Source organism: Cygnus olor, chromosome 1 (assembly GCF_009769625.2).
Source record: "Cygnus olor isolate bCygOlo1 chromosome 1, bCygOlo1.pri.v2, whole genome shotgun sequence".
Lineage (NCBI taxonomy): Eukaryota > Metazoa > Chordata > Aves > Anseriformes > Anatidae > Cygnus > Cygnus olor.
In genome coordinates, this window is record NC_049169.1 from 205,594,579 (window position 1) to 205,619,785 (window position 25,207).

The 25,207-nt window shown below is 47.3% G+C and overlaps 1 protein-coding gene across 3 annotated transcripts; it reads right to left on the minus strand.

The window, feature by feature from the left end:
• Window positions 1-243: 243 nt before the first annotated feature.
• Window positions 244-25,202, minus strand: USP35 (ubiquitin specific peptidase 35). 3 transcript variants are annotated; one of them, XM_040544456.1, is made up of 11 exons: window positions 25,046-25,202; window positions 16,130-16,823; window positions 14,962-15,097; window positions 10,163-10,292; window positions 8,667-8,768; window positions 6,513-6,671; window positions 5,871-6,064; window positions 5,659-5,752; window positions 4,088-4,194; window positions 2,324-3,545; window positions 244-1,854 (listed from the first exon to the last, which is right to left on the minus strand). In XM_040544456.1, the coding sequence occupies exons 2-11, from the start codon at window positions 16,809-16,811 to the stop codon at window positions 1,684-1,686; spliced, it is 2,997 nt and encodes a 998-aa protein (XP_040400390.1). In that variant the 5' UTR covers window positions 16,812-16,823; window positions 25,046-25,202; the 3' UTR covers window positions 244-1,683. The 3 variants fall into 3 exon arrangements, with proteins under 3 accessions (XP_040400390.1, XP_040400388.1, XP_040400387.1); XM_040544454.1 differs by having other exon boundaries at window positions 16,130-16,826; XM_040544453.1 differs by lacking the exon at window positions 25,046-25,202 and having other exon boundaries at window positions 16,130-17,041.
• Window positions 25,203-25,207: the final 5 nt, after the last annotated feature.

The following is a 25,207-nucleotide window of genomic DNA, read 5'->3' on the forward strand; positions in this document are numbered from 1 at the left end:
AGCAAATTGTAGGGTAAAAAAAAAATAAAGATATATTCAGGGAAGAGCATAGCTATGGAACAACCTCTCCAGCTTCCCGCGTTGCGTTCATTATTTAAATTAGGGTCTCATCAAGGCAGAGACTCTCTCTTGCTAAAGTACCATCCAGCAGGTGGCCCAGAGCTCAGGAAATGCCTCCAGGTGACACTCCAACACAGAGCAGGGAGCCAGCGTGGCAGCAAGAGGAAGGTTTTGGAATGCTCCTCTCCCATCATCTTTTTGACCCCATCCACCCCGTGAGTACTGCTGTAAGACACGAAGTTTCTCTGTTGAATTAATTCATTTCCTTTATTTATATGTAGGAAAGACAATAAAAGAATATATATGATAGTATATGCCAGAGATTCGATCCCGTGCCAGAAAATGTCCTCTCTAGCAGACTTTCTGCTTGCATCCCCCATAGCAATGTCTGTGCTTTGTCTTGTCCTCCACAGCAAAAAAAATGCTTCCCCCAAAACCCCCGTCAGGATTAGGCCCCACACCCAGGACCTAAGGCACAAGTCTGCCACTGGAGCTAGAGCAAATCTACTACAGGCGCAAGTAAGGAGCAGGTTGGGACGATGGGTGGGGAGCAGCCGGGGAGGGAGCCACAATCCTATAGATGCACTGCCCAAGGCTTGGGCTGGCTCCTGCCACCAAAATCAGTCCCTGTCCCATTATTGATTTATATAAAGCATTGGTTTACATACTAGGTATTTATGCTAGGTGCATATAGCGTATTTGGTTGGGTTGCTCTCCTTGTAAATCAGGACTTTGAAGAAACAGCTAGTGGTTGCAGGGGTCTCTGTCTTTCAGTTCAAGGTGTCTCAAAGGAAAGCCCAGTTTTCAAGCCATGAAATGCCAGGTTAACCGAGCCTAAAGACACATCTGGACAAGCAGCTGCGTGCCTTGGGCTGCCATGTACACTAACAGCATCCAGAGCTCACCAGTAATGCAAGAGGGGCTTGACAGAGCCCCAAAAAACAACCACACACAGTCAGTCTCTCTTGGCTGGAGGGGTTTGTGCCCCTCGGCCTCTTTTGGGTGCTTTGCAATGCTGCACCAAACCCTTCTGGTGAACCTGCTGATGCTCACTGCCCCCAGGGAAGCTTACAGGCTCCCCCCCCGGCATAGCAGCATCACAATGTTGGCTGCGAGGCCTCTTTGGGCCTTTTTTCAGCCTTTTTCCACCTCTAGAGGTTTGTTCAGGTGATCTTTCACAACCACATTAATAAAAACAACTGTGAAGAGGTCCCCCAAAACTCAGTGCTGCGTGAAGGGCTGCAGGTGGGATGTGCACGAGCAGCCTTCATCCCCAGACCATTGCTGGGTCCTTCCCCAACCCCATCCCCACCCCGTGTCCTCCCCAGGCTGGTGGCAGCAGGCAAGACATGGCCACGCTGAAGCACAAGGGCACTTCTCCAAGCTGTCTGCAGGCGCTGAGCTGCAAGGGTTAGTTTAAGGCGTTTAAGACCGAGTGCATAGGAAGCAGGACGACCCTCCAGGTGCCAACAACGCAGCCTCCAAACCAGCCCGAGTCCTTTTCCATCGTGACGTTCCCCAAATCCTCTTCTTGAGATGCTCGCTGTCAGCGGGGCGAGGAAGAGGAGCCTCTGGCTTTGGGTTGGCCCCGTGGATGTTTGATGTTCTGGTTTAACCCAGCTGCTAGAAGACAAGTCCGTGAAAGGAGCCGGATCCACCTCCGCCCGCTGCAGGGCTGCATCCCCCCGAGGAGCTGTCATCGTCCTTGTCCCTGTCAAAGTCCCTCCACCACAGCGGGGATTTCGGCAAGGCGGAAATGTAGGCGGCTCGGTTCCTCGCCTCTTTTTCCTGCTCCTGGGAGAAGGAGGAGAAATAACACAAGGATATCGCCATTATCTGCAGCTGAAGGGCTCCCACCTTCCCTGAGGAGTTAGTTGGCAGTGTGGTTTGGGTGCTCCTGGGAGCCTCCTCCGAATTAAGCTGGGGTTACCAGGCCACGTCATCTCTAGAACTTGGCAGGGGAGATGCATCAAGGTGTCGTGTCCCTCCAGCCATATGGGTGAGCAGAAAACAGCCCTTCAACGGGCACCTCACGAGGGGAGAGGGCCCTCAAATTTCCCTGGGACTCCCAAATTTCACCTCAAATTCCTACAGGACACCGCTGTTTGCAAAGCTCTGAATGAATAAAATCTGCTCTGGGGATAAATCTGGTGCAGATTTATCCTTAGGACTTGACCCTGCTGCTGCCCAGAGGCTGGAAATTTGCCCCACAAGCTGGACAGCCACGGGATCAGACCCTGCAGCAAACGGCAAAGGAACTTACCTGCAGGTAGAGGATGTTATCTTTGGAGATGGCTTCCATCAAGTCCTTATTGAGCGAGGGTTCACCATGCAGGTGGCTGGCCTCTGCCGCAGCCTCGTGCAGCGGGCAGCTCTGCCTGCCCGGCCGCTGCCTGTAGAAGAGCACGTAGGCAGTGTCCTTGGGGAAGAAAGAGGTCACGTTGCTGACCGATTCGAAGGAGGAGAAGGAAACCCTGGTGTCGTTGAAGAGGTACCACTGGATTTCAAAGTCCAACTGCTTGTCAGAAGCCGGTTTCGGCGCCCCATCCCGCGGCTGCCCGTGGGGAACGGTGTCAGTGCACTCTCTGGAGTAGCAGTAGTAGTGTCCGCTCTCGGAGGAGATGCCCGAGTGCACCACCACGCTGCAGAGGTCGTACACGACAGACACAAAACTGCTGCCCGGGCCAGCTCTGCCCTTCCTGTGTCGCCAAACATCCTCATTTTCCTCCGAGGAGACGAGGACAGGTAGCTTGAGCACCACAGGGATAGAGACGTTGTCCAGGATCTTCTTCCTCTTCATGGTCCGTGGGTCGAAGGAGAACCTCAGCAGCGTGAGAATGAGGTAGTGCGGCCCCTCTGTCAGCTCCGCCACCTTCTCGGCGTCCTGCAAGGAAGCACATTTCTCACAGTGATATTTGTTCTCCGCTGTCAGTCTCTCCGGGGACAGGAAATAGTTGATTAAATCCGGGACGGATCTGGAGTCCTTGGGAGCAGACGCCTGCTCCCCAAAAGCCAATGTTGGGTCTTTGGTTGATTCTGCTCCAACAGCATCACTGCTTAAGGGATTTGATGGTTCTCCAGCCTCCCGAAAACCCAGCGTTTCCACTGGCACCGGCTGAGCTGGGAGGTCTCCAGACATGGGGGGCTTCCTTCGGACCCAAGGAGACCCCATTACCTGGTTTGGCTTTTCAGGAGGCTCAATAAACTGTGGGCCAATTTCTTCCACGGGTAGAACAGAGGCACTCCCTGGCCCATGTATGTGCCTGTCTGGCGGGGGGAAAGCCAACGACAGGTCTGTGAAGGCTTCTTCTCGGGAGGACACATTCAGACACTTCAAGCAGCGGATCTTTGTCATCATTTTACCCCCAAACATCTTCTCAATCAATGTCTTGTTTAAGTAATGATGCTCCACAGCCTGAGACATCAAGCTGGACTCCTTGAGTTTCTGGTAGATCCTTTTCCCAGTTTTTTCTTCTTCGTGTAATCTTTGGCAGGGGAAAAAAAAGTCTGCATTATACACCAGTACAACGCCAAGAACTAGTTTCTAAAGTATGGTTTCTGTTCTTCAGTCGTAGGGGTTAATCTGGGTTAGCCTGCCTGTGCACAGGGGTCTGCTGCAGGAGGAAGGTGGGGATGGTCAATGGGCCATTGACCCCACTCCTAGGGGAATCATCAGGACACCAGGATTTGGGCATCACCAGAACACCAGGATTTGGGATTTCTAGGTGAGAGAAAGGCAAAATCAACATTTTAAAGAGGAGGCTTGTCAGGCAAACAGCTTTCCTCTCAACGTGGTGCAATTCCCGAAATTTTCAAGCTGAACTCATTGCTGACCTCACCACCAGGATGGCACAAGCAAGACACCCCAGACTGGTCTCACCATCCTTCACCCCAAGCCTTTACTCTTTGAGTTCCTCCAGCTCTCAGCCACTCGCCCTGCATCCCCGTTGGTCAGCATTAAATATCACGCTGGGTCTAGGGGAGCCTGTTGTTGCTGGGCTCCAAAATCAGGGCGCTTGCCACGTACCGATCCAGCAGGTACTTGAGATACTCCGAGCAGTCCTGCTGAGCACCAGGGGTAAACCAGGGTGGCCAGGAGGCGGAGAGGAAGCTCTCAGGTGAGATGGCAGGTCGCTGGCACCAAGAGGGAAAAACACATTTAAGCCATGGGGTTTGGATTCCCACTTCACAGAGGGGAAGACTTGCATGGTTTGCTGCAAACCAAGACTGGAAGGATTAATATCAGCCCTACTGAACCTCCCTTTGCTCTGCTGTTATGAGAACAGGAGCTTCTGTACGCTCGCTTTTACCAGTATATATTTTATATATATTTCTATGAAATATCCACGCATTTACTTCATTCAATTTTAAAATGGTTTGTTTTCCTGACCCAGAGACTTCTACTTAATTCAGCCTGAATTTAATTTGATGATCAACTTAATTTGATCACGATCTCTCTCACTGAATCCCTTCCTTAAAAAGAAAAAAATCCACTAAACTTCCACCCGTCATTCTGATCACTGCAGGCAGGTAATCTGCATAATCAGTGATAATGTAATTGCCACCGCTAGGAAGCTGCTGCCTAATTAACATGGGGAAAGACTCATCACTGGCAAAGAAGTGACTATAAGTACTGCCCAAAAGAGAAAAATAACTAGAATGATGACAGGAAATTACTAGGAAACTATTATCTACAAGCAGATATGTTACTGTATTTACACATCACAGGCACCCTAACCTGCCCTGAAAAAAACAGGCCCTTCTTTGGCCAAATATTCAATTTAACAGGTTCTCCATATTTTTCCCCCAAAGTGATCTGTAATGGCATAATACCACAGTACAACAAGCCAACTCAAGGCTTGGAAACTGAAGAGGCCCAAATGAATGGGTTCACAGCAAGGGAAAAATTAAAAACTGTGTCTTTTTAGGGATAGGAAGATGTATTTTCAAGAGAGGACCTAGATGAGACCTATCTGGAGTCACCCATGTTAAATTTCAGATTTGTCAAGAAAGCATTCATAATTAGTTTATGGGTTATAACTTTTTAATTTCCCTCAAATACAGAAGATTCAAAACATCTGGAATCCACAGGTTTGTTGTTGTTGCTGGTATTGTGGTTTTTTTTTTTCTGACCACACTGTTTTTAAGGCAATGTCTATTGATTGACTGCACTTTGCTGTGAAGCAAGGGGACAAGCAAACTGCTCCAGTCTGTTTCTTGCTGTGCAGCAAAGAAGAAACTGCTGCTTTATACCAACAGACTTTTCAGCTGGCCACATATGTAAGCTATTACCAAAAGGATTTCATTGTCAAAACTATTAGTGATTGCATCAGTCAAACCCAGAAAGGCCAGAGGCTGAAGAAAGGCAGCCTGGTGTGAACACAGCTCACTTTCATGGGTGATAGGAGCTTGAGACTTGCTTGCCTCCTCCACCCCCAGAATTAGCCTCTTTCACGTAAACAAAATTCGTCCCGATATAAAAATCCACCAAGATCCACAATTCCTTATCAGCACATTGGAGTCGGCAGGAAGCAACTTGGAGACGAGCCTTTCCGCAGCCGACAGTCCAAACAAATAACTAGAACATGAAATAATTACCTGACTGTGCTCCAAAAACGCAAAGAGCCACTGGAGTTTTGTCATCAGGGGCTGGGAGTTGCCCTCGGTTAAATTCAACACCGAATGCCGAAAGCTGCAAAAGAAAACCAGAGAGGCAAAACAAGATGTAAAATTAGTGTAGAAGGCATAACGCCTGTGTGATGAGCAACCCCAGAGCAGTCTTGAATGGGAGCAAGGGAGCAAAAACTCACTCTGAAGCCATGAAAAGAGACTGTATGATGCTATTCATGTAGCAGGTGTTTCCCAAGTTAATTAAGCCAATCTTTCCCGTCTCTGATTTGGATGCCAGGCGTGGGTAGAAGCAGGCTAGCTCGTTCTTCTGGGAGGTCCAAGCATTCTGTCCCAAGAGATGTTTAATCCGGTCTTCGTTTGGAATTGGAAGAGCCTTGGAAAGAGAGAAGGGTGCCATGAATACTTGTCTTTCTACACGACAAATTACTAGAGGGCAACTGCAAAACTCCTCTGCTGGAGGTCTCCATGGCACAACTCATTTCCCTGCTCTTCACATGAACACGCATCCATGCAAGGAACTGTTTAGCTGCTAGTATTAGTACTTTAGAGGCACTCAAGTCTAAACCTATAGCTAAAACCCACAGTCATGGCAAGGACTTCTGCAGATCCACCATAAGAGAAGTCTCTACTCCCAAAACACAGCCAGCTTGCCTACATAGTGTTCAAACTCAGAATTCTAAGCTGTTTCGTCTGCCACAACTGGAGGTGTTGAGGTTTGGGCATCCCTACCAGTAGGACAGTCCCTCGGCACTACACTGCAAACTGAGATGTCAAGTCCATCTGCAATACAGAAAAAAATGGCCACAAAGTACATATCTTACTTTAATCGCTTCCAAGACTGGTTCGTACAGATCTGGAAATCCTGAGAAGCGGAAGAACATGCAGTGGATGAGCTCGGCCAGCTGCTCCAGAGAGCTGGTGGCAGAGTTGGAGTCTTCCTTCTTCAGAGAGGCCACCAGCCTGGGGATGTGAGGGAGCAGCTGGAAAAGAAAAGAAAAAAAGAAAAAAAAAATTTTGCCATGCTGTATTTTCCATTCTTAGTGCAGATCAGCACCTTCTAAAACACGAACCCACAGTGGAAAGGAATGCTATATGTTAAGCACCAAGTGCAGGGATTCAAACCTATAAAATAGGTGAATTAACCTACAAGAGGTGTTACCTCATGTGCTATATTTTATTTCATACTGTTTAAACTGAATTGGAATCAGTATGGTCGGATGGGTAGCAACAGGCACGTAAAGAGTACGTTTGTTATTTTGCTTTAATCTAGAAAATTTTACAGTGAGCACACAGACCCAACCATAAAGATACATTGCTCACGGGCACCCTCTGCTGACCCCACAGCTGCACAGAGCCTTGCTAACCTGTTCTCAGCCCTGCAGATGTGCTAGTCAGGCAACGTTTTCCATATTTCTATTTTACGTGATTTTAACCAGAACAATCCTGGTTTAACAGCTCAAAATCTGCAGTTCATCCTTTACTTGGTCGTCCCTTCCTCACTCTTCTTCCTCTCTTTCTTTCTTTCTCCTCAAAATGTTGGGGATTTAAACTACTTCCTTTCAACCAGAAAGCTTTGGTGGGGGAAACAAATGAATCCCAGAACCATCTTACGCACCGATACTTTGCCAAGCTGTGATCAGAACAATTCTAAAAACTCTTCCAAAGTGCCAGGGCAAACAGAAAGAGATAAGAAGCATGACTGGTTTATGCCTTGTTGTTTTGTTGGGTTTGGTGTTTTGCTTTTTGTTTTGTTTTTAAATAGGGGAGGAAATTTGTGCTCGCTGGGCTGCAGATGGAAACTTCAGGCCAAGAGCAACTGATGGCTTTTGGAGTCTTTCAAATTTTGGACGCCCAATCAAAGACAACCCGTCGGAACGTCTATTTTTAGAAACTGAGGAGTTTCTCAAGAAATCAGGCTCATTTAAAGCGGCTGCAGCTGAGGAACAAAAAAAAACATCAGTTGAAAATGTTGGCTGGCTTTGCTTTTTTCCAACCTTATCTGTTTATTCTGTGAACTTTAGGTGAAAAGCCAAAAGTAAAGGCTTTAATGCAAAAGTATGAAATCAAGCATTAATAGCAGTAAATTTCCATTAGCTCTTTTATCAGTTCAATCACTGCAAGCATGCCTTTGCTCTCAGACCTACTTTTTAACTACAGCATTCTGGAGGCAAAGCTGGTGGGAAGCAGAGCTGTGCCTTAGTGTCAACAGTAAAAAAGCATCACCCTGGAAATGAAAAGAGCTTCCTAAAAGTGGTTGTTGGGGTTTCTTTTTTCCTTTAAATGAGGAGAATTCATGATGGGAAGTGTTCTGACCCAGTCTTCAAGTCTTGCTGCGCTGATGTTGAGTGACACTTGGGAAGATGCCCCCATGGCCTCAAGAAATAAGGGGTAGCACATACTGGTGTCACTTTGACATCACATGTGTGATGGGGTCCACGGGGTTCAAGGGCTAGTCAGATGCTTTCTTAAGAAACAGCAAGGGCTGTTTGGGATTATATTTGCTGCTACTTGAGCTTTCCAAGATTCTGTCAATCCAAAGTCTTCTCCTAATGCATCCCAAAGTCAGAGTGGCAACATCTGCAGCACCTCAGTTGAAAGGATGGGTTCAAACATGGGGCCCTATCTTCTAAACCTGCCCATGAAATCCCATCCTGGGTCAGCATAGCCCTACCCACTTTCCTCCCCAGGCCACCCCTCCCTGCCCCCTTTCCTTCTCCAATGTAATAGTGCAGTTTGGTGGTGATCCAGACCCAGACCAAGCTGGGCAATACTGACCATCAGGACTTTATTATATATATTACTATAGTACTTGTTCACCAGAGGGTGAGCAACCTCCAGCAGGGCCAGGCTGCAAGTTGACAGGGGCTGGGTTTACATCACAAGGCAAAAGCTAGCAGACGAGGGGAATATTCAGCCCCTTGGGCTCCCTCCCAGCTGTGGTGATGCACTCATCCAAGGGCTAGACACATCCTTACCAAGTGAAACGCTTCGTGGGAGTGCTGGAAGCTCAGCAGCATGTACTGCAGGACGGACAAAGCTCCCTCTCTCACGATGGGGTACAGCAACTTGGAGAAGACCTGGTGGGGAGAAAAAAGTGAATGAGAAGGTAGGCTGGCATCACAACACGTGTGAGAAGGGCCCGGCAGGAAAGGGAGGCACTGGGCATCTACCACACCTCCAGAGTCATCTCCTGTCCACTGTGTGTCCTCAGAGCACCCTAAAAATGCCATCTGGGTTATCATCACTCTTTCAGGCCTGTGCAGTGCCTGGCACACCAAGGTGCAGAGCTCTGGGTGATCCTGATAGCCGTAACATACCTCCAGACCTCCTGATAGATGAGGCCACCTGAGCACAGAGGGATGCTAAATTTTCTAAAACGTGCCTCTCCTGTTTTATGGTTGTATTTGGAACCTTATCACCTACCTTTCAGGCAAAGAGATAGAAAGCAGAGGCCTTTCAGAGCCTTTCAACACTTTCAAAGGCTAAGCAATGATATTTGTCTTATTCTACAGAAAATGGCAATGGTCTCTACCCCTTTCAGACCATACTTCTGAGAGTTTTCCAAGAATCACACAGTGTTTTAAGGGCAGTGTCCCTTTTCTATGCATTATCTTTTTTTTTTTTTTTTCCCACTGTTAAAGAAATGTTGGAGATACTCAGCTACCTTGCCACTGCTTGATGCACATGGGGGATCACAGGGACAAATGCAGTTACTAATAATGTTCTGATGTAGATAATTATGGTATTGGTAACTTCGGTGGTGACTTCCACTGGAGACGCAGCCAGTTATTATCTCCATCTTACAAAGGAGGACATAGTGGGACCACAGCATGGAAAATGTTGGAAGATGGCAACGGGAATAGGGCTGTACCTGTGCTGGTAAATCAAATAAGGCCAGGACACAGGTTTAAAACTGACCTGTGACTATGTGGCCTGCTAACCTACTCACTGGTGTGATGGACCAGCACTGATCCAAGCACCGCTGAAGGACAGCATTTCATGTTCCCAAGGACAAGCTGTAGAAGAGCTTCATGTTTTGGGAAGTTAAGTGTTTGGCTGGCTTTAAAGTCCTTGGTTTGTTATATTTCATAACCTTTAAGATATCAGTACCTCTGCAAACCAGGTCCTAAAGAACTTCAGGTAGGGCTTGCAGTTGCCACCACACCCAAAATCCTTTGGCAAGGCACTCAGGCAAGAACCACGCTGAATCCCAGTGCCCACCTCCCTGTAGCAAGGAGCTAGGCACACAAAGCTAAAATAGGTATTTCTGGAGAACGTTATTCCTAGCTGCCCACCACCCCATGCACAGTAATGCAGCATCTGCAGAACATGCGGTGGGCTCTGTGCTCCCTCCAAACCCCTTGGTACAGCATAATCTTTTCTATACATCTTAAGTTATATCTCATTTTTATTCAGTCAAAAGGCAAGATCTCCCAGATGCAAGGAAATGTTTTTCAAAATGCCCACTGACCTTTTCAATTTTTGAAAGAGTAACCTCAATCAAGATGCTGAACTTCTTCACCGCAGCCAAACCCTTCAGCAGAGCAATAATCCACTTGTCTATGTTCTTTCCCAGGGGCCAGGACACCCAGTCGATCATCCTGAAATGAAATCCAAACTCTTAAAGTAAACAACAGATATATTGTGAAAGCCCAGCTCCACTACGGGTTAAATCTCTTCCAAGTTCCTGTCCATTCAATGGGTTGGCCAAGTAAGAGAGAGGTTCCACATAAGACATTTAGAATCACGTAATAGTTTGAGCGGGAAGGGATCTTACAGACCATCCAGTTCCAAATCCCTGCCACAGAGGATTCATCAGGGCATCCATAACATTATTCAAAGCACAACAGAGCCTGAAGCGGAATTACAGCAATGGCATCAGCATCCTGTGGCTCATCAGAGGACCTGACCCAAGCCCATAGAAGAAAGTGGGGATTTCTACCATTAACTTAAATCAACTCGAGTTCAAGTTTCTAACACCAGTCTGGTGCCCTATAGACCACAGCATTGTTTTGTGGATTCTCAAATATCATCCTTCAGAGGAGGCCCTAGAAGGACAGCCTCTGTTTTTAAAGTGGTGGATATCTGTGTGAGGTCTTCATTGATGTCTTGGCGTTGCTGCTGTCAGAGAACTAACGATACTTGTATGATCTCTGCATTGCTACTGGTAAGGAAAAATACCCAGATTTGGATCTTTATCTTCTCTGAATAGTAAACGTTCATTCCCCAAATCACAATAAAGGAAGAAAATACTGGTAACCTTAATTGAAGCCAGGTATTCCTGAAGGTCATAGCTAGCAAATTTCTTCTATAGCCACTCTGCCAACAAGATGCCATGCTTCTGCAACTAACACTTCACAGGAGAGTCACTCGTAAGAAAATAACCTCAGACTGAGTGATGACAGGTTGTTTAAATAATTACTTAAATTAAGCCTTTCTAAAAAAACACGTTTAAATTAAATGTTAAACAGAACTGCAAGGCAGCCAAGGCTTAGGATCTCCAAAGGTCAAACTTTGCTAATCACTTCAGGACCGTTGATTTCAAGATATCCCAGGTCTTCACAATCTCCCACCTCAGTCCAGCTTTCTTACCCAATCAGCCCCTTTTGTTTATAAGCCTACGTCTTGTGCAAGATATATAAAAGCAACTGTGGATAACTAACCACATAAGGCAAAGAGCAACTCCACAAGGAACTGGGAGGAAAAAAAAAAAAAAAAAGAACAGCTTGAAGAGCAGAATATGTTGGGATGTTGAGAAATAACAAAAATCAAGCCAAGTTGGATAATAAAACAAATACCAGAAAAGCTTCAGCAGACGTTTGCATCAGAGTAGAATAAGGAAAGACACGCAATCGCTGTATACGGAGGATGTGATGGTGATTAAAGATATGATACAGCCTCCAGATTTGACTTCCAAACTAAACACATCCTCTGCCTCTGTTTTGACCGAGAGGAAGGAATTGATCAGGGTGACAAAGAGGAGGCAGATAAAAGATATGAGAATGGAAACAGGAGCAATGACAGCTGATATAAAAGAGAAACAAAGAGCTCATACACTCCAAGGGGAGGCAGTGATGTTCATCAAGTAAAATTGAACTCTGGTGAGTTTTAATGACCCTATTAACACTGGCACGGTGCTTTCTGTGGGAAGAATAGGAGGAGAGTTCCTATAATGAAGACAGGCAATAAGGGGATGACTAAAAAGAAGGGGCAGCAAGCCACGGTGGTTTATCATAGATGACAAAGTAAGATTTGTCATGATATCTGATTTTCTAGTCAAAGGACACAAGTAGATCATATCTGTCTGGGTATCTGAGCGGATACAGGACCTAACGGTGTTGGCACAAACATCCTGAACACAGCTGTGAAACTTGTGATGATGCAAAGCTGGGAGGCATCATCAAAACAAAAGGAGGATCGAGGTATCCTCAGGATGATCCTGATGATTAGAGATGCAGAACCAGGAGGAAATATCTTCATTCAAAACACATGCAAAGCACGTGGGGAGCAAATAACAAGAAATGGCTACTACGTGATGAGAATTGATATGCTTGAAGAAGAGCAGTAAGGAATCAGGTGACTGTGAGTTCCCAATGTAACAGTAGCCATGGAAAAGGCCAGCATCGTGCTGCAGCGCAGGAGAAAAATACATTTTCCAAAGCAGAACCATCACCTCCTAAGCCATCATTTAAGGCCATGATGAATCTCATTGGGAACACAGCACACAAACCTCTCCATCCATGTCCAAGACCGATGAACTGAAGTGGAAGCAGGTGCTGAAAAAGCCTGTTAAGATGGTCAGGAAAATGAAGAACCTTTCCTGCAAGAAAAACTTGAAATAACCTGGCTTGTTCAGTATAGCCACTGGAAAGCAAAGAGGGGATGGGGCTGCTGTCTGTGCATACATTGACGGAATAAACACCAGGGAGGGAAAAGAGGTATTGCAGCTATTTATGCTGGCATAAAATCAAAAGGACTATAAGAAAGCAGGAAATAAATATAGGCTGGCTATTAGAAGAGAGCTCTGAACCATTAACGCAATCAAATGGTGGGGCAGCTATGAAAGAAAGCAGTGGGAGCAAAAGCCCTTCCTGCTTTGAAGACTGTGGCTGGACGTTCATGAAAGGGATCTGTAGCATCAATGCCTATAAAGCAGGGAGATGGATTCAGGGATCCAAAGGCCTCCCTTCACCTATCTTCTTTTACACTGGAATAAAACAACCTTGTCTGCAATAAGCTTTTTTTTACCAACATTAATGGCCAAGTTATAATCCTGCCCCACCTGCTGCCTGTATTGCTGCAGTAGGAACAAATTCCATTTTAAATTCACACTGCAGTTTCCACATTGCAAGATGTACAAACATTTTGCAAGCTGGGCCCCTAATTTGCCAAAGCAGCCATTGATGTGGCATGCCCAGCTTTGAAAAGCTCAAATCCTGATTTCCAGAGATAACAAGTGCTTGCATCTCTATGTGACAGCAGGCACCCTCTCCGCAGCCGGAGCTGGGCTCTTTGAAACAGATACACCCTAAGAAAAAAAAAATAAAAAGAAAGTAAAAATCAGTACTTCTGAAGTTGTGGATGCACATCAATAGAGTTTATCTGAAAAGAGACAAACTCTGAAAGAGAAACTAAGAGATTGTGGTGTACACTTGCACCAGCAGGTGCCAGGCTTGCTGTTTTTACTGCTCTTTTCTCTTTAAATGCTTGATCAAAAGCTCTACTGCACATACAGTTTATTCCCCTGTCATGAACTCCCAAACCCAAGCTTTGGAGGAAGACCACTTTGCGAGGGATCCCAAGCTGAAAGACCCTTTTGACTTGTACATTTTTCTTCGGTTTTCTAAGCATGCAGCACGCTCATCAAAAGGCCAACAGTCACGCAGTTTTCTGGGGCATTCGTCTGCTATAAACACACCGCCAAAACTTCTGCATTTCTCCTAAGTGAGCTTAATTACATTTTGCAGGCCCTGCTTAATGTTTGGCTCAGTCTGAGTAACCATTTACTCACCCTTCTGCGTGACACAGAATTTTTTAAGGAATGATGCAATTGATTTTGCAACTGCTATATTTAGGCACTGGCGTTCGTGGAGGATTTATCGCCTGGAGCTCACAGCAGCGTCTGGGAATAGGATCCCAGAAGGAGAAAAAGATGGAGAAGAGGGTTAAGAACTGAACTGGTAATTTATTTATTTTTTTGTCTTGGGTTTTTCTGGCCCCTGGGAATAGTATGACCCTCCCCAGCAAGTCAAAGTGAAGGGATCTCTTTCTTCAGGCATAAAGTTCTCATCAGGAATAATGTGGGTTTCTGTTGTGTAACTTACCTGGGGGAGGGGGGGAAAATCCTTTAAGAGAGAGGGGAAAAAAAGAGATTTTTCCAGTGCGATCAAGTCACCCCAGCTCCCTTGGGCTAAGTGTGTGTGCTCCTGCATGTGAACATCACCCACTTAAATGAAGACCTCTGAGGAAGGCATGGGTTAGAGAGGCTCCTAGGCAAGGCAGGAGCAAGGTATGGGGGCATAGAGGAGCTGTAGGACTTGGACACGGCTGTGCAAGGAAGACCTGGTGATGCCAGGGAGGATCCTGGCTCTGCAAGGACCAAGTCTGGCACGTCAGGCAGTATTTCACCCGCTACTGCTTCATCATGCCTTGATGTCTCTCCGTGGGCTCTGCCTGCACTGACGTCAGGGATAAACATGGCACAGCACCAAGATCCAGACCAGCAGCACTGTAGTCATCTGGTGAAGGTCGAGGTGGGCTTGTTGAAACAGCTGGACATTAAAAAATACCTGCGAGGCTTTTAGCTGTGTCTGGTGATTTAGGGTGATGTCCTTCTGAAGGGATACAGGGATCAACATGAAATTCTTTAAAGGAGATTTTGGGAAGAAATGGCCCTTTACATCTTCTGGAAAAAAAAAAATCAATTCTTTTCAAGATACCTTATGCTGGATATCCCAGAACGCTGCTTATTTCTGAGAAAAAATAAATCAAATCAAACCAGACAAATACAATAATAATTATAATAATCAGTCTTTATCATAATATAATAATAAAAAAAACAGTCTTTATTCTAGTTCTTTAGGCCCTTGGAGCTGGAAGGAAGGATTGAGAAATTTCCCTTTTCCCCACACCTCACAAGACACCAGCCAAAATGGCCTTTGCTACAGTCCTGGGATCAACCCCCACAGAGAAAGCGAGTGCAGCTTTGGGACAGTTTTGTTTCTCCAGACCGAGAACAACATTCACTAATGCATTCACTAATTCTCCTACCTGCCAATGGCCATCATCATTTGCACGTCGCTGATGCTGTCGTCATTGGTGAGGTTCCTTATGACCCCATCCATCAGCTCCAGAGGCACAAACTGGACCACGCTGGCCAAGGCGTTGGACGGCGCTTCCTGCTCCTCTGCAAGACACGGATGAGCACCAGCAGGGAAGATGTTAGTCCCCGGGGAAACCAGGCACATGAGGCCAGTTCTCAGCTCTAAAAGCCAGATAATTCCTGCCTACGTAAATGCAGCTGGCATAAACAGGCCATGAGGAGTCCACGCGTAGCTGTGCTAGGAAGGCATTCCCCCAAACCCCAAAATATTGAGGTTGGGTCGCAGCAGACGGGCTGTTGCGTGCAGTCATACACAGCCCAAAGGGATCACAGACACTAGAACATTATTGCCTGGGTCCCAAATTCCCTCTGTGTGCTCTCTTTATGTTAATTACTGCAAATAATCACACTGGGATATGACTGCAGGTTTGCCAGCCTGGAGCACGTTCCAAAAGATGAGGTGTTCATATAGGGAAAACTGAAATGTCCATCCCCTTATGGGCTCAAGAATAGCTGGGACAGGAGCTCACCTGCCTACACACAGTCTGACCTTTCATGGCACTGGGATCTCCAAAAATCTGCTGAGCCTCTCTGTAATGATCTAAAGGCCTCAGAAGATGGATCAGTATCTTCTGTCCTACCTTAAGACATAAGCACCGTCCAGAGAGACAGCAGGGCTTCCTACCTCTAGGTTGGTGAGGAGTAAGTCCTTAGCTTTGCTCTTACTTTCTGCTAAGGAGCAGGCTGAGGGCGTCTATCGATTCATCGACTGAGAGTGACATTTCTGAGAGCTTTCAGGTCCAGCTCTGACCTGCCGCAGATAAGATGCTTTCCATCAAGCCCAGCTGATGCTGAAAAGTACTGAACACACAAACCTGTGCTGCATGTATTTCAGCCCAGTCAACAATTCCTGTGTACAGACTCCGTGTGGTTTCAGGGGATATTATTTTCTCAGTCTAAGGTCCTAGGTAATAGTTGGAGACACTTGTTTATTATATTTCAGTTGTGGTTGCATTTCTGGAGTGAATGAGAACCAAGAAAACCATCAGGTGCTTTTGTTCCTCATCAAAGCCAATCCCTACATTTGCACCCCTTTTTTTTTTTTTTAATCATTACCTGTTGAAGAAATGATAGTGAACAGCTCCTTCAACGAGGGCAGGATGGCTGAGGTCTGAGTCCTCCAGATCCTCTGCAGTAGACCGCTCACCTTGTTCACATGCTCCAAAAACTCCATGATGTCCTCTTCCCCCTCGGAGACGCACTGGAACTGCCCGATGCACCGGATCAGCTGCTGACAAAACAAGACCTGGTGCTTGCCTGTGGGAATGCACTGAGGATGTTGGGTTAAGAGTTTGCTGATCTTGGCGCACTGCTTGGGGCCAGGCCTCTCGCAGACTTTCCGGAGCACCTCGATCCTCAACAAGCTGAAAATGCTGTTTGCTGATGGGCTTTCCAAGACGAACTGCAGCCCTAACTGGATATAATCGAGGACGTAATGGCTTCTCTTCCCCAGAGGCCCGTAGCCCTCCTGGAGGAGACTCAGTAGGAAGCGGACATTGAAGAACTCCTCAAATTCCTCCGGGTGGTAGTGGCCATAGACCTCCAAAACCTCCTTCCCGATCTCTCTTTTATACTTGGTGTCCCCCACGAGATAAAGCTTGGTACACAGCTCCAGCATGGACCAGCACTGCTCACTGTCCATGGGCTGCTTCGACGCCTCGATGACGCGCCTCACAAGGCCTTGCTTCACGTTGTTGGGGTAGGAGGACATCACCACAGCTTCCAGTATCTTATCCATCCCTGCTCCCAGCTGCTGGAAGAAGGAACAGAGCATCAGGTTAGTTCAGGGAAGATTCATTGAGCTTTCAGGACCAGAAACAGAGCTTGGAAGCCATCTGGGACACTATAAAGATGATAATCCTTGTGACTTTTTCATGGTGGTATTCTGAGAGATGCGGAAAAGCTTCCACTCTGGTGATGCTTGATTGAAACTGAAGTCCCAAAACTGGAATAAATACACAAAACCACAGAACTTCTTCAGACTAGTCACATACTTGAGCATTTTTGTCTTGTAAATAACCAACTACAACCTCACACTTGACCCTAGGAAAGGATGAGCTCCCCCTCCTCGAGGGGTGCAGCAGCTCAGGATGGTGCCCCACGTTTTCCCAAATCCACTCGGCTCCGAGCAGAGGGAGTGGTGCAGCCCTGGCTGCCCCCCAGGACCTGCCGCATTTGTTTGCTGGACCAAACTGAGAGGGGAGAGAAACTGCAGAGTCAGGCAAAGCTTCCCATTCGTCACAGCCCAAATTCACCAGCCATAAAATATTAGAGAGTGCTGAAAAAGCCCCCAGGGGTTTCCCTGGAAGAGCTCAGACCATTTCCAGCCAGGTGATGGATGCACTGCTGCGCAAGAAACCCCATCAGACAGCAAGGATTTCTTGAAACCTATTACAGGGACCCAAAGCAGGTTCCCCCTGGTGCTACGTGCTGCCCAAATACACAGTGGGAGATTGTTGCTGCCTATAGCCTGAAATAATCCATGGGAGAGGTAAAAAGAAGGCGTGTATCACCTTTGTTACCTAAATGGGATCAGGCCAGTGCCATCCATGCTCATGTGTGTATGACCATAAGAAAAACCACTTTTCTGTTTCCTCAGTTGTCTGAGCCTTCACTTGCAAAGTGTTTGAAGGTCCTCAGGTGGGTGGTGGTCCACTAATGAAAAATATGCATGCAGATGGCGTACGCCCCAGCTCCCCTGGTATACAGCTCCTTGCTGCTGGGGAAACAAACACACCAGGTACAACCTCAAGCTCTGGCTTCAACCTCAAGCCTTCCCACTCGACCAAACATCACCTCTCCCCATCGCTGGTGCTCTTCCAGGATGAAAAAACCATGATGTATGCATATCCCTCCCCAGCAATGATGGTGTGAGGCTCTCTAGGCACCATCCTGGCCTTTCTGTCCCCTGTCTGTTCACTGTTCACAAGCTGACCTTGCGGTGGAGGGTCCATCACCAGCGAAGGATTTCACAATACAGGGTTGGGCTTCAGGTCCCACAACCAACCTACACCTCTCTAACCACCCTGGTGTCAGCGGGGGGGGACAAACAACCCCACATTTCCGTTGTGTACCAGGTTACACCAAGCTGCTCCCGGAGCATGAGCCAGAAAAAGCCAGGATGGAGATGCCAGCCAGGCAGCCCTTAAAAAGGAGACATTTACCATGCACATTGCAATATTAAAACTGTATTAAAGCTACCTTCCAGATGCATTGTACTATATAATAACAAACACTACAGTCTTCAAACTACACTAAGACAGCATTCAAGTGGCAAAGTTTAGGAGGTAGGATGGCTAATTCAGCCCCAGCACAGCTCCAGATGCTTTCAGAGATATTATTTAAAGGATCTCGTATTAACTTTATTTATTTTCCAGGGCCTTCTTGGAGAATGAATCAGGGTTTGCAGTGAAGGAGCCTGTTGCCTGTAAGAGCACTGCCTCATTTGTTGCAGAAATTGGAAACGTGTCATAAACAACCCAGGGAACTGCAGGAGAGGGAGGGAGAGCTTCATTGCTGGGCAGCCGAATGCTGCCCTGGAGATCTGGTACCTGGACCTCTTCTGTTAAATACTAAAAAAAAAAAAAAAAAAAAAAAAAAAAAAGAGAGAATAAATATCCAAAGAATCAGGAATCTGTCATAAGAAGTGGGAGAACTTTAACATTTCAGCACTTCATATTCCAGGCAATAATAACTCACAGAAAAGTTGGGAGGATTGGCTCATTCCTGCTTGTATACGAGAACTGAGTTCCTGGAGCACATGAAGATGCTGGAGAAGGTCAAAGTGTTAATTATTAATCTGAAGAGCTGCTCTGAGGTTCCATCTGTTGTGTAGCTCACATAAAACAGAAAGTACACAGCTTTGCAGTGAAAAAGGAAAAATTCCCCTGAAACGGTGAAACTGTTCTGCTCCCGTTGTGAACAATTGGCAGGAGAAACATGGGTAAAATCAAAGGATCAGGAGGGAGGTTTGTGGTCCAACCACTGCACAAAGCTGAGATTAAACCAAGTTGCCCAGGGCTTTCTCCATCCAGGTCTTGAAAACATCCTAGGATGGAGATCACACAACCACCCTGAGCAACTTGCCCCAGTATTTAACTAGCTCTTAGTGGGAAGATTTTCCTTATTTCCAGTTGGAACCTCTTGTTTTGATTTATGCCTGCTTTTTCTCTCATTCTCCTGCCGTGCACTGCTGCAAAGAGCCTGGCTCCATCTCCCAGATAACCTCCTGGTAGGCACCGGGCAGCTGCTATCAGCCAGTCCCCAGCCTTCACCAGGGGGTTGGTACAGCACAGCTGAGTCCATGCTGGATGAGTCCATCCAGAGACAAGTCCGTACCAAGTGCAGAACTTTGCTTTTGTCGTTGTTGAATTCCACGAGGTTCTTGTGAGCCCTGGCCTGCCCTGGTCCCCCTGTATGGCAGCCCTGACATCAAGCAAACCTTCTTCATGTGCCAGACACAGCTGTCAAAAGGATGTGCCCAATGATTTTCCCAAAGACAGGCTGACAAAGCTAGTTTCTGAGATCTTCCTTCTTGATTTTTGAAGATGTGCTAGAGAGGGAGCTGTGCTTTGGAAGAGGGAGGAATGGCCTCCCCTCTCATCTTTTTCACGCAGATGTTCAGACCTAGGAAACTGTCCTGAAGACACTCTCCCTTCTGCCTGGCAGATCAATGAGCATGGATGGTATTTGGTAGCACACGCTGCATTCATAAATACGTCAGTGCTTTCTTCCCATACCTCCTCAAAATTAAAAAAAAAAAAAGAAAATAAATAATTAAAAAATAAATTTTTTTTTTAAAAAAAGGATGCTGTAAAGGACTACAGCCCTGGCTCCAGACTTAAATTCCACCTAAAGCCACAAAGAAAATGAAGTATTTCAATGTTTGCAACAGGCTTTGTTTGCTGCAAGATGTGTCCCTGCAAGGACAGCTAGCCAACCATGCTTTAGAAAGCAGAGAGTGAAATGGACTATAAGCAAAGAGCATCATCGACCAGCTTAGTTTCACTCTCTCAACTGAGTAAACTGCAAATAAAAATAATAAAAAACCTGAGCTCAGGATGAAAAGTCACCTTGGGCTTTACTTGGGTCTAATTTTCATATTCTGTAATGCTCAGAGGTGTCCTTTTAATATATTTCTCTCCTGACTGTTTTTTTTCTTTAATTAGGACTCATTTCACTTGAAGTCTATCCAATTACTTCTAAATCAATTCATTCCCCTATCTCTGCCAGCAGCAGATTTCCAGTAATGGCTCCTCAGTACTTTTTGCAGAATGCACTATTAGTTTCTGCACCCACACCATAAAAAGCTGCGAAAAGATGGATCTGAGATTTACCTTACCTTCAGGAAATCTTGGTAATAAATTCAGCACATTTCCTACAGTGGCATCCGGATTGTTTTGTGCTACATAGATTGATAAATACTACTAGAGGAGGGGTAAAATCCCACCATTCAAATGTAGGCTGATAAATAATGTGACTTCTTACTTAAAAAGAAGACAAAATCATGATCTACTTCCCTAAAATGCTCTGGAGGTCTGGAAGTATAGAAACAAGAGTCACCTTTTATTGTCCTTAACTCCTGCTCAAGTGGTTCCTTTTATGTCAGCCAAGACATTACTGTTATTCTTCCTTCATCCTCCAGGCAGCCAGGCAATTAGGGCTCAATCCTGCAGGATGCTGAGCTGCTGCAGGATGGAGGTGAGTGCAGACAGCACCTTCCTAGAGCACAACATACTGCACAACAGTATTCTCTGAAATTTCTATAAAATTTGCTGTGACTTATAGTGCAAACTTGTCCAAAGAAGCAGCCCTTGTTGCCACACACCTCTCTAGGTCTGTTTTACAGGAACATCGAAGGAATTTGCAGTCCTAATATTTTTATTTATTTATTTATTCATTTATAGGGAACAAATATGTCCTTAATTCATAAGCAATGGGGATATTTTTGGTCCAAAGTACCTGTCCATCCATCCTGCTGAGGAGGGCAAACAGCCTGCAACACATCAGTACCACATCCATTAGATGTAGCCTCACCAGCAGGTATCAAGCAAGCACAAGCAGTCATTATCTCTTCCCTATGACTTTTTTTTTCCTAAAACGCTAAAAAAACTGCTGTAAATAACCATAAAAAAATTGCAATTGACCTACAGAGTTGTAAATCATCAAATAAAGGCTGTCATCACTGCTGCCACATCCCCTACTCTTTTCTCCCTGTGATCTATTATAGTTTACACAATCAGTTACACTCTTAATTTAGCTGGGATCTAGCTGTTTTGGCTAAATCACCTGAATTAATTGAAGTGATGTGATGCCAGCTCTGTGATCTTCCGTGCATGCCTCGAGCACTCACAATGACTTAATGCTGCGGTTTCTTTCTCAAGTCCTCTCAGTGACACAAGTGCTGCTTCCCTCTTTATTTCTTTCTTAATTATTTGACATCCTGCTGTTCATTAATATCTAAAGCCTCCGACTGCCTTATTTATTATTTGCACTGTAATAATGTCTGGAAGCTTCAACTGAAGTAGTGCCCGCTGTTCTACAAACTGTGTGTATCTATAGGAATATGCACAGAGGAACATGCACAGAGGAACATACATCGCGTTTGTGAGACAAGGCAGATAGCACTGACGCTGTCGCAGCAATACAACAGAAACTCAGAGCTAATAACTTCCCCCAAAAATGCAGCTAAATAGCCCTTTAGAAACCAAAGTGAGACTCTACCCATCTGCGGTCGTAGCAGGGAAATATTGCCAGCACGGAAGCCTGGACAAAATTTTCACATGTAATTACAATCTGCCTTTTCTAATCCACCTTCTCTTTTCAAGGAGATAACATATTCCTCACTTCCTGTCCCAAACTGCTTTCCAGTGACAGATTGCACTTGTGTTGCGTGTCTCCTACTCACTACAGCTAATTAATTTGGGCTCGTAAGGCTCTTCCACGCTTTCCTGCCCTCTGATGTACTCCATGAGAAGCACCCTGAGTGCTTGCGGGGCTCCTCATCCCGCTGCTGGTGGAGCCATGGGCAGGTCTGGACCAGAAGGTTGTCCCCATGCTCTGCAGGACCTCCTGCCCTGCCCAGCACCTTCCTGTCCTCTCCAGAAACTAAAGATTCATCCGAGTATCATCGCCCAGCTGGACCAGCAGCATTTTGTGGGGCTTTGCTGTACAGCAGGAGCTCCGCCTTGGGATCAGCAGGCTTCTTGTGCCCACACATTTCTCTGAGGGGTCCCAAAAAAGTAACCAGCCAAAGTGCATGTGTGCAGTCAGCCTAAATTTACCAGATAGTAGTCCATATCTTTACTAAATTCTGTTAACGTTTCTAAAATCTGTTGGTTTTTCTCCTATGAAGCCAGAGCTGGGGGTGGTGGGCCTGGGGAAGAGAAGGCCCCGGGGAGAGCTGCCAGCGGCCTGCCAGGGCCTGCAGGGGGGGCAGGAAAGCTGGGGAGGGACTCTTGGTCAGGGCTGGGGGGACAGGACGAGGGGCACCGGCTGGAGCCTGGCAGGGGGGAGGCTTCGGGGAGGCATTGGGAAGAAATTCTTCCCTCTGAGGGTGCTGAGGCCCTGGCCCAGGCTGCCCAGAGGAGCTGAAGGCAGCTGCCTCAGCTACCCTGCTCTCTGATCTCCAGTGCTGCTCCTTGGATCCCTTTGGTGCACACAAACCCCAAAGCCTCTTCTCTTGCTTTATGTTTCTCTCTGTTAGGCACTCAGTCATTAGACAAAAAAAAAAAAAAGGCTTTGGCTAGATGTCAAAGCAATGAGTGCAGTAATGCCAAATAAAGCCTAAGGCCCTGACATTTTATCCTCTCTGTCTCCAGACTCCTCCCAGCTCCATTCCTCCCCTCCAGACAACAGATACACGCACAGCTCTAATACATGTCAGCATCCTTTTCTAATAAAGCATCTCAAAAGCATTGCTAGCATGTTATCAGCCATCATCTCCAGCTGTGGCTGCAGAAACTGAGGCACAAGGAATTACATTTCCCTATCCCATTGCCCCCGAATTCAGTAGGAAAGGCACAGGAACCAGGACTTAGACCACCACTGACAAACCGCTGGCTTTATGGCTAAACCCAGCACCAACCACAGACAAAATTTCCTCCTCCCAAAGCCTTCTGCTTTCCTCCCTAGCCAGAGCTCCCAGCCAGGGCTGCGTTTCTCTGCTGCCCCTGTGTGATACCAGGAGTGCCCGGCTCCTGCCCTGACCTTCAGACCAGCGTCCTTTCTCTTATCATCCCCAGGGACTGTAAACACATCTACTCCAGAAGGCTTTTTTTGAGGTATTTATAGAGTAAACATCACTCTCCTTCCTTCACATTTCTGTCTGCTTTTATCTGTGTATAGAAATAAAAGCCCTGGAGATTGCCCAAGCGAAAACCACGTCCCCTTCACCAAAGCACACCGGACTGAGCGCTGGCTGGGATTCATCAGACCCTGCCTGGGATTCATCAGACCCTGCCTAACTGCTTGGAGATACAGAGACCTCCAGTTTTCAGGAAATATGGGATATGTCCCTCATTTTAAACCTCGGTTTCCCTGCAACCCCCAAATATTCGGCTGTGCCTCAGCCAATCCAGGAACCAGGAAGGCCAACAGAGATCGTGGCAAACTGAGACCATGGCAAATTTTACTGACCCTGTCACAAAATGTGCTCTGAATCTTTCAGGGCCTTTTGGCTCCCTATGGGATGGGAACATCCCTGGATGTTCCTCTCCCCAGGTCAGGTTCCCTGGGTGAAAACCTGAACACAATCTTAAGCAGCTCCTCGGGGCAAGCTGCTGCCTTGCAAAGGAAGGTTTGCAGAGCTCTGCAGGCACCAGGGGAATGCACACACACCCACTCACCCAGCATCGCTCTGGGGTTCCTCACCTGCATCCTGAGCACCCCCCTTGCATCCCAACCTTTAGTCCAGCCATCTCTTCTGTATACCTGCCTCCACGCCTTCTCCTGTATCCCGATCCCCAAGCATTTTCCTTCCCTGTGATGCACCCCTCCTGCATCACAACCCCCCTTCTCCGCCCATTCCCCCAAACATCCCTCCCTCTGGGCATGCCTCCCTTTGAGCATCCCAGCTCCTGAGCACCCCTCCTGCAGCCAGACCCCCCCCCCAAGCACCCCAACCTCCCTCCTGCATCCTGAACCCTGAACACTCCTCCTGCACCCTGAACCCCAAGCCCCCATTAATCCCAGTCCCCTCCCCCATCCCAATCCCTGAGCATCCCATTCTCTGAGCATCCTGGCCTCCAAACATCCCTCTGAGAATCCTTGCTTTATCCTGAAGCCCCAAGCAACCCTCCCTCTAAGCATCCTGACCCTTGAACATCCCTACTTCAAGTATCTTTCCTGGACCCTGAAGCCCCGAGCATCCCAACCCCTGAGCATCCTTCCCTCTGAGCATCGCAAGCCCTGAACATCCCTCTCTGTGAGCACCCTGAGCCCCAAACACCTCTCCTGCATCCCTCCCTCTGAACATCCCTCCTGCATCCCTTCCCCGGAGCATCCTGAGCATCTCGCCAACTCCCAAATAACAGTCTTGCATCCCGACCCCCGAACACCCCTCCTTTGAGAATCCATCCTATATCCTGAAGCCCTGAGCATCCCAACCTCCGAGCATCCTCTGAGCAGCCCGATCCCCCAGTACCAATCCTGCACCCCGACCCCTGAGCATCCCTCCTGCATCCTGACCCCCAGCATCCCTCTCTCGAGCATCCCTCCTGTATCCTGAAGCCCCAAACATCCCAAACCCCGAGCATCCCTTCCTCTGAGCATCCCTCCTGCATCCCTTCCCCGGAGCATCCCAAACGCCCCTCTCTGAGCATCCCCCCCCCTCGGAGCATCCCTTCCCAGGAGCATCCCTCCTGCATCCCTCACCCAGAGCATCCTTCCTGCCTCCCTCCACCCTTTTACACCCCAAACCACCCCCCAGCACCCCGACCCCTAACCTCCCCCCCTCCTCCTGCCCCCCGTTACCTCCCCCCCGGAGCCGTGCCGAGCCGTGCCAGGCTGCTTCGCTCCTCGCTACGGCAGAAGAGCCGCAGCCCTGCGGGCAGCTCCGGGGGCAGGGCGAAGGGAAGGCGACGAACTACAAATCCCAGCTCTGGCCGCACCGGGAGAGCCGGGCTCGCCGCCCCC